This window comes from Anas platyrhynchos, chromosome 21 (genome assembly GCF_047663525.1).
Source record: "Anas platyrhynchos isolate ZD024472 breed Pekin duck chromosome 21, IASCAAS_PekinDuck_T2T, whole genome shotgun sequence".
Lineage (NCBI taxonomy): Eukaryota > Metazoa > Chordata > Aves > Anseriformes > Anatidae > Anas > Anas platyrhynchos.
Genome location: NC_092607.1, coordinates 16453974 through 16463245, shown reverse-complemented (window position 1 = coordinate 16463245; position 9272 = coordinate 16453974). Strand labels below are relative to the sequence as shown.

Below are 9272 nucleotides of genomic sequence, written 5' to 3'. Positions count from 1 at the left end.
TTTTTTTTAAAAGGCTGCTCGAGTTTATTAGTTACCATTGAACGAGTACAAAGTACAGAATCGTGTCGCTGAGTCTGCGCAGAAAGGTGTGGTTGCGTTAAGAAATAGTAAAAAAAGCTGGTGTAGAAAGTGCTGGGGGGCTGCTGCTTGATTTTTATCCCCCTGCAGTGCTTCCATCTCCGAGCAGCCTGCCTCCTCGAGGGGCTGTGCCCGCTGGCATGCTCAGGATGAGGGCCCGAGGCCGGGCTCGCTGGTGTGCCGCCTCCGTCCTGCTCCTGCTCCTGGCACCAGCGCGCACGCCAGCTGCCCCGATGGCACCTGCAGCGCTCCCAAGCTGCAGGACAAAGCAAAAAAAAAAAATTAAAAAAGGTGCCAGGCCGATGCCAGGGTGTTGTTGTCACCCTGTGTTTATTTCCATAGCCCAGGAGTGGTTGTGCTGGGTACAAAGACCCAAGGGATGTCGTCCATCGGGTCAGGATGCACTTTGGGGATGTCCCCAGCTGCCCCAGGTGGCTCTGTCCCCGGTCATCTCATCCCAGTGCCACGCTGGAGGAACGTGCTCACCTCTCCGGGGACTCCGACACGGTTGTCATGGCCGGAGGATTCGTCTTCCCAAAGAAGAAGCTGGCCCACCACTGGCCGGGGTCAGATTTAGGAAGCCCTGGGGGAACAGCACAGTCAGTGCACCCCAGGCAGCCCCACCACCGCCCCGCTCTCACCCCGGAGAGGCTGGGTTTTGCCTCCCAGGAGATTTGCACAGCTCCATGCTTCCCCCAAAGAGATTTCCAAGCGTGGGATGTTCTTGCTGGGACTTTTAGGGGATGCCCATGCAACCAGCCATGACCATGCACGTACCCGGGTGGTGCGGGATGACCTCCCCATAGTCTGAGCCGCTGCAGGAGCTGTTGCTGGATGTGGAGCTCAGGCGCCCTGCAGAAAACCCAGAGCCAGCCATCAGCACTGACCCTTGGCACCATGAGACCCAGAGCCACAGCTCGGGCTCGCCGCTGGCTCTGTCTCGCTTTGGTGCTCACCCAGTTTTAGTGCCAAGCCAGTAAAAACCAGTAGGAAGGAATTACTGCAGAGATTACATGCTGGCCAACAGCAGGTAGCAGAAAAGCATGTAAAACCCGTGTAGGAAACCACTTCCATCCCCAAGGACATTTCTGAGTGGCTTTGCATTGTATGCAGCACTTGGAAGCCTTTACGGGTGTCTTAGGGCCAAGAGGATGCAGATTTCTGCACATAATCCGTGCAGTTTTAGCCTGACTGCTATAAACCTGTTACCAGTTTCAGCTCCAGGGAAATATTTTAATCCCCTCAGGTTTAGGCAGTCCCTCAAACCAGAAAGTTGCCCCCCCCAAGAGAGGCACCAGGAGCTGCTATTGCCCAGGTTGGGCAATTTCCACAGCAATGGTGCACAGGGCATTTAAATCCAGCCCCTTCCCCACGAGGTTAACAGCAAGGAAAGGGGGTGTCCAGCTGGAACAGGCTGCTGGGCACCCCCTTTCTTACACCAAGGAGCTCTTGGGGGGTTCCCACTGAGACCCTGGCACCCCCCCTCCAGGCTCTTACTTCTGCGGTAGTTGTGCGTGGCCATGAGCGAGCCGCTGGATGGGATCGATGCCATGGTGCTCGGTCTTGGGTGCTGCACGGACCTGAAAGCTGCAGGAAAAAGGGTGGCTGTCACCGCGGGGGGAGCCGCTGCAGCCCCCACCCTGCCTGGGACAGCACCCAAAAAGCTGCAGGGGGTTAAATCGGGCAATTTGGTGACTGCTCTGGGGATCTGACAGCACGGTGACCCTATATGGGTTATAGGGGCTGTTGCACACCCCTGTGTGTGCCCGATCCTGCATGCGAAGCCAAAATCCTTTAACCATCTGCGTGCACAGCCCCTGTGTGCCCCCCCCAGCCCCTGCTGGATGTTCTGCCTCTCTGCACAAAGTTTCTTTTGTGGTGTCAGCGTTTGGGAGTTACAAACCTCGGTGCTGAAAGCCCAGGCAGGTTTTGCGGGGGGCATGGGTGGCCCCCCCCAAGCACACAGGGCTGATCCCTGGGGGAAACTGAGGCACGGGGCTGGCAGGGCTGCCCCATGCGTGTCACCCCGAGGGGACTCGCAGCTGCTGCAGTCGGGGTGCTCAGCCCCGACCCCAAACCAGGACCCCCCCGAGCACCCCCCCCAAATTCCCCAAATCCCCACGGGCTGCCCCATTTCCCCACCAACCCCCCCCTACTCCAACGAGCCACCCTTGAGGCCAGGTGCCCCCCACGCCCCTGAAGACCCCCAAACCCCCCCGATTTTCCCCCCCTCACCCCCTATTAGCACCCCTCATTGCCCACCGCCCCCTCCCGGATCGCCTGCAGCGCCGAGCACCCCCCCGGCCGCGGCGCACCTGGGCGGGCGGGCGCTAGGACCCTGCGGGGAGCCCGGCGGGCGGCGCTAGGACCCTGCGGGGCCGCTCGGAGGCGGCGGCACCGCCCGAGGAGCGCAGCGAGCGCGTCCGCTCCGCACGGCCTCAGCCGCGGCGCTGCCGGCCCCGCCCCCCGGCCCGCCCTTATATACCCTCTGGCCACGCCCCCGAGCCTCTCCGCCAATGAGGCTGCGGGAAAAGAGGGAGGGCACGCCCACTGGCCTCGGTAGCCCCGCCCCCTTGAGCTGGCCCCGCCCCCTGGCCGGGCCGGGCTGGGGGCTCCCGGCAGCGGCCGCGTTTGGGGTTTGGGGGGAAAAGGTTTAAAAAAAATAAAGGTTTTAAATATTGCGGGTGGTGAGACCTTTGGGTAGTTAAAAACTGCAGGAAAAAAATCAGAAAATGAAGAAAAAAATCAAAAAATTAAGAAAAAATTTCAGAAAATGCAGAAAAAAATAAAAAATGTAGAAAAAAATCAAAAAATGCAGAAAAAATAAAAAATGCAGAATAAAAAAACAAACAACAAAAATGCAGAAAAAAACAAAAAATGCAGAAAAAGATTAAAAATGCAGACAAAAATAAAAAATGCAGAATAAAAAAAAACAACAAAAATGCAGAAAAAATAAAAAAATGCAGAAAAAAATGCAGAAAAAAAAAATCAAAAAATGCAGAAAAAAATCCAACAAAACACACTAAAAGTGACTAAATGCATAAAATATACAGGGAAAAGAAAATGTTACAGCAAATCTGTGGGATGGAAACATGGTCAGGAACAAGGGAACACCAAAGCAGCACTGAAGGGGTGCAAAAACCCTGCACGATGTCGTCAGGGGCAGCTCCGGGTCATCTTTTAATCATTTCATCATCTTTTTTTTCATCATTTTTGGGGAGTTTGGAGGCAGAGGGAGCTCATTGCCCAGCCCCGAGTGGTTCCTGCACAAACTCTGCCGGCAGTGGGGTTTCACCCCCACCAGCCCATCGTTTTGGTGATAAATCCGGGGTTATTTGGCTGTGCATTGTGCTGACTTGGTGCTTTCCGGGCAGTGAGTTTGCCAAAGGCCGCGATGGACTTTGAATATACAAACACGAGCAGGCAGCGCTCACAGCCTCGTGGCTGGTTTCGTGCCCAGCATTAGGATTCGTTTTTCTGCCTCGTGCCCTGGCAGAGGTTTGGTTTCAGGGACCCCCGGGCTGGGTGTTTTGCTCCAACCCCCCTGGCTGCAAAGCACAGAGAGCCCTGGGGAACGGTCTCAGGAGATTTATCCAGCCTAGGAAAGGGAAGATTTGGGTGCTTCAGAGCCAAGAAGTCACTTTTATTTTAGTGAAGCCCGGCATTTCTCAGGTTCCTCCCCAAATCCTTCCTGACAGATGCGTCTCTGTACCCTGTGCCCCTCTGACAACGTACAGAGCAATAAAAATCTGCCTAAAAATATACATAATATAAAAATATGATATAAAAATACACAGAATATATTCTGTAATGGACTATATTCTCCCCGGGGAGGACGGGATGGCTTCGTATCCCATTGAGCCCGAGTGGGCTAATTGCTTTAATTAATGACAGAGCAGAGATGCACAAACACTTCCCATTCCCTTTGTGCTCCGACACCACTTCCACCCCCGTTTGGGGCTGTTTTTTAGAGGATTTGCTCATAAAACAGCAGCGGGGCCACGACAGGCGCCTGGAGCAGTCGGGGCTGAGAGTGATGGAGCAGGGGACAAGGATCCAGGCGGGTTTCCCAGAACCAAGCCCGTGCTGGGTGCGCTGAGAGGAAGACAAATTTCATTTGTATCGATCGAGGATCAATCATTTTAAAAGCAAGCAGATGACAAGGTTTGGACAGATTTTTTTTTTTCTTCTTTGATTTTCCACTAAAATCGAAGCCAAAACCAAAGCCTCCGACTGCGACTCTCCTTGCAGTTTGCTTTGGGGCATGTTTTGTTTGTTCCCACCCATTTTTTATTAAATTATTTTTTAAAAATCTGGTTCTTGGGGCTCCATGTTATGACTGGCAACTGGGTTTTGTTGTCTGCAGGTTTTGTGTGCCATCGGGGAGCAGCCTTTCATGTCACCCCGTGCTCGGCAGAAACATCTGGAAGGCAGCAAAGGCTTCTGGAGGCATCCAAAATCTTTTGGAGCTGCTGGCATCCATCCACGCTCGCAGACGGGGACCTTGGGGCACCCCAACGAGGGGACAGCGAGTTTTAATGCTGCTGCCAGACCTGGGGGCTGGGACACCCTGGTGGATTTGGGAATTCACCCGGCGGTGACCAGCCCAGCAGCCCCTTTCCACCATCCCACCCTGCATCAGGCAGCGACCGGAGCCATCTGTAGGGCTCCTGATGCTGCCCACCGAGGATTTTTGCCCTATTTTTATTCCAGCTACAGCCCAGGGGGCAGGCACGACCCATGCATGGGCTGTGCCCATCTCTCTCATCCTGCCCTGCGTTTTTCCCGGCTGCTTTGCTCCAAGTGCAGGATTTGGGCAGCTGCTGCCACCTAGGGATAAAAACCACCCGCGATGTCCCCGGGACCCTGTCCCCCAGCTCCCTGTGCCCACCCACGCGTGTTGGAAGCAGATGAGGGGGAGATATGAGAAAGGATTTGCTCCAAGCTGGTGTATGGTCAGCAAAACCCGGGCAAATGGGAAATTCATCTTGAAGAAACCAGCAGTGGTGCTGAGCGGGACCTGAATCTCTGCAGAAAACTCTCCGAGCAGCGTCTCCCTCGTGGGGCTGAGGGAAAATTTCACTGCCATTCAGTGAAAACCAAACAAACGGGAAAAAAAATCACTGCTAAATACACTTCACTGGGCTTCGAGGGGGGTGGCTCAGCAATGAATTTGCTCGTTGAGTTTTCTGAGCCTTATTTCTCCCTCTGCATGCACCCAAAGCCTCCGCAGTTAGCCGGCCACCCCCGTTAGCAGCCCTTCACCAGCAGATACGGGCAGCCCGGGCTGTTTTCATTCAGCGGCTGTGGTTTTAATAAGAAAAGCTGTCTCCAGGATTAACTCAGGCTTTTCCTAACTCGGAGATGTGCCTGGCTGCCAAAACAAATACATCAATCTGCTGCGGCTTGGTGTGGCCCCAGACTCCTGCTGTAAAACCCATAAAAAACTGCAGGGCAGAGGCTCCTCATTGCACCGGGATTTGACCTAAATCAGCACAAAGCTGGGTGCTGCACCAGGGTCTGTCCCCTCCTCAGCACCTGGGGATATTTATGGGATCAGGTGCTGCACCTGGGCATCAGAAGTGTCAGGGCATCCCTAAAGAGATGCCTTTTAGGTGCTGCTCCTCTCCTTCCCCTGAGTTTAAAAAGATTTCAGAGCAGGGATGTGTGCAGCCTGCCTGCTTCCCGGGCTGGCAGTGGAGCAGATTGGGCTGTTTTATTCTCTTTTCTCTCAGCAGCATCCCAGAGAGCAGGAGGAAGCGGGGTAGGGATGCTAAAATGCCAGTGGGGAAGGCGAGGAGGACTGAAGGAGTGAAAATCTTCGGGAGAAATCCAATTTTAGGTGAGGAGCTGCTGCATTTGCCTGGGGGACATGGACCTGTAACCCATGGTGCTGCTGAGCTTGGCGAGGTGGGTCATGGGGCTGGCAGGGCTAGCAGGGGACAGCCCCTTTCTGGGCTGATTTTTGGGTGGTTTTCCCTCCAGGACCACCATCTGCCTCTCAACCTGGCTGAATTTTCACACCCTGAGCACGTCGTTTTGCTTCCTTCCTGGCTCAACGCACAGCCTTAGCAACGTCCTCCCCAACGTCCTCCAAACCTGGGCACCCAGGACCCCCAAGGCTTTCCATGGCAGAGCTGAATTTTGGGCATGAATACACCCAAAGAATGGCTGGGGGGGAAGGAGGGGAGTCCTCCAGGGGGGGATTTCCCTGTCTTGACCCCATAACTCAGCTGCTTGGTGCAGAAGGGGTTTGTGCACAGCACGCTGCTGTCCCTGCAGGGGTGTCACCAGACACCGTCCCCAGCTGGCCGGGTGGTGAGAGGGTTTGGGCATCTTGTTATCACGTCCAAAGCTTATTTTTAAACTGCTGGCTCCAATTTAAAGCTATCAGCAGCATGTGCTGACTGCAGGACCTCAAAATACTCCCCTTCCCCTCCTCCTTCCCTTGTCTTTTTGCCCCATATTTCTGTCTTTTTTGCCCCTCTATAGGTCTACAGCATGAGCAAGAGCTGAGAAACCTGCTTGTATTAATGGTTTTATGAAATTTTGTCCTGTTTGGTGCCTGGAGTGCTCCTACACAAAGATACGGAGCCGGCCACAGTGTGTGCCATGGGGTGTGATATGTGCTGTTATGGGGGCCCAGAAGGGGGGGACCCCAAAGCCAGCCCCGTGTAAATGTGCTCCAGAAATTACTGGGAGATGCTATGGGGAATCCCATCCCATTGCAGCAGCGGGGTTGATAAATGGGATTTTTTTTTCTTCATGTGTGCTGTTCTGGGGGCACTCAGGACTGCTGTGGGATGCGTGTGGTGTAGAGGAGAGGACGGCCAGTGCCTCGGTGCTCCGAGCCTGGCCACATCCAGCATGTGGTAACCTGTAAATGCTGGAACACCTGGGTCCAAAGCCCAAAAAAACATTGTGGAAGGAGCTGAAACCCCAACCACAGGAGGAAGGAAACCTGAGGGCATTCACCTCTGAGCACCTTTTCCCATGGCTAACACACGAGGCCCCGCAGCTCTCTCCAGATATCCCTGGTGCTCTGCAGGGGAAGAAAGAGAACAGGGTCCCCTCTGCTGCTCCTGTACCCAACAGGGCTCAGGGGGGCTGTTCCTGGGTGGGCAGCCCTGGTGGCACTGCCCCAGCCCCAGCCCCTGCCTCCCAAATTGCAGGAGCTCAGCTAGAAAGGAACACCCCCAGCGCCAACGCCAACCCCGGCAGGCAGCCCAGATCCATACCAATTACTGGCACTGCAGATTATTCACTCTCACACCATGCAGGGCCTCTTTGAAAAAAAAAAAATCTCAGTTTTTATGTCTGGGCAAAAGGGATTTATTTTTTTTTTTGCACGGTTTAATGCATCAGATCCTAACCCGGGGTTTGTGGGGTTGGAGGTAATTATAAAAGGGGTGAGCACCTGCCAGTCCCCATAGCAATACCTAGACAGAATGGCCTTTTGGGGCTCTCAGTTAATCTTGACTGATCCCAAATTATTTGGAGATGGATTTTCTGGGGGGGGTAAATCCAATCCTAAATAGGATCTGGGGAATAGTTTCAGCTGGGACTGAATCTGAAGCTGGAAGGATGGAGGCGAGGTGCAAAACTTCCAGCCACTGCAGGTTTTGCCTGCTCAGGTCTCTTTTATTTCGAATAGCTGAACATCAAAGGACAGATAAGCACTATTTTTGTTTTTTTTTTTTTTGGTCCAGCCTTGCAGGGATGCACTTCCACTCAGGAATAACGATGGGATGGCAGGTGTTGGGTGTAGCCCTGCTCCCCAGCAGGATCCATCCCAAGCTGTGGCTTTAAGTCCCTCGGCGGCTGGCTGTAAGGTGGCTGAACCTCGCCCCGATTATCCAGGTCTGGCAGCTCTCTCCTCTCCCCGTCCCCTACTATTTATAGTCCGACGGGCTCTCAGGCTCCGCTGCCACTACAGGCAGCCCCGTTTCTGTGCAGCCCGCTCGCCAGCAAGGCTGCCCTTGCGTAAAAAAGAGGAGATTATTTCTTGGCAAAGCCCTGAAAAGTGGGAGGGAAGAACAAGGGACTTGTACGCTCATCCCTGCACTGCATTACCACCCGTGTCCATCCCCGGCACGTCCAGACCTGAGGCAGCACCACCGCTCCTGTCCCAAAAAAGGTCTGGATTAATTTCTTTAAATGCTTAAAGCCTTTCTTTTGAAAGCTTCTTTTTTACTTTTTCTGGCACTCGGTGGAACACTGCGTAAAAGACATCTTCCCTATCACGTTTCTAAGAAAATACCAGTGAACTCTAACATTCAGAAAAAGGGAAGTCTCCCTTTAAACATTAATGAGAGGTTAGGACCATTTTAATCTACACGATGGTTAAGTGTTTAACCCTGAGACTATGAACTAGCAGTACCTGACTTTGCTGTTAAATTCACTAAGAGATGGTCAAGGCCATGCAATTGGTCTAGACTATTACACAGCTTAATTCAAAATTAGCATTCCTTTGACCTATATTTGGCTTTGGGACACAGAAAATTTGGCATTACCTTGTAATGGCACAGCCGACACAGGTATAAATATTCTGACCACTACGTGATATTTTTTAACGCAAAGAAAACGTCCCGATAATGCTGAAAGAGGTTATTTATGGTTTCCTTGCCCTAGGACTGGAACCCCATCCCCTGTTAAATGAAACGACGTCCATAAACCACAGATTCTCGAGCAAGAGCAATACAAATTGCAAGTGCAGGGGCATATTTTGCTCGATTTGTTCCTTGCTTCTCTGTTTGCTCCTGGGCTAATGCGTTTGCACCGAGGCAGAAATGTGGGTCAGTGCCTGCAGGGCTGTGCCCAGGGACGTGGCTGCCCCACGTGTGCCCGTGCAGGGACCCCTGCCCACCAGGGACCCCTGCCCACCCCATGCTTGGGGTCAGCCCTCCGGCACAGCTGGCCCTAAGGGTACACAGCGAGGGCTCCTCTCCCCCACCAGTCCTATAAAATTGCCCCCAGGCTGCCACAGGGGGTCCGAGCCCCACTTGGTTTCTATCTGCCCCACTCCTCCAGATCAGGAGCTCCCTCATTTCCCCTCTCCTCCCAAAAGCCCTTCCTTCCATCTCCCTCTATCCCTCCATCTCTCATCCCTCCAGCTTCCTCCCATCCCATCCCTCTACCTGCCATCCCACCGGCTCCCTCCTACCCACCTTCAATCCTTCCATCTTCCCATCCCT

At 53.6% G+C, this 9272-nt stretch overlaps 1 protein-coding gene and 1 long non-coding RNA gene across 3 annotated transcripts; one reads left to right on the top strand and one right to left on the bottom strand.

Annotated features, from left to right (window-relative positions):
* Window positions 1-2553, bottom strand: PPDPF (pancreatic progenitor cell differentiation and proliferation factor). Its single transcript, XM_027473323.2, has 5 exons — window positions 2394-2553; window positions 1576-1665; window positions 856-930; window positions 565-661; window positions 1-334 (listed from the first exon to the last, which is right to left on the bottom strand). Exons 2-5 carry the CDS (start codon window positions 1628-1630, stop codon window positions 223-225), a joined length of 339 nt encoding a protein of 112 aa, XP_027329124.1. The 5' UTR covers window positions 1631-1665; window positions 2394-2553; the 3' UTR covers window positions 1-222.
* A 2857-nt stretch (window positions 2554-5410) lies between these two features.
* On the top strand, window positions 5411-9101 carry LOC139999195 (uncharacterized). Of its 2 annotated transcripts, none has more exons than XR_011804414.1 (3): window positions 5411-5693; window positions 5817-5920; window positions 6064-9101. It is a non-coding gene; the product is annotated as an uncharacterized lncRNA (long non-coding RNA). The 2 variants fall into 2 exon arrangements; XR_011804413.1 differs by having other exon boundaries at window positions 5814-5920.
* The last annotated feature ends 171 nt before the right edge of the window (window positions 9102-9272 follow it).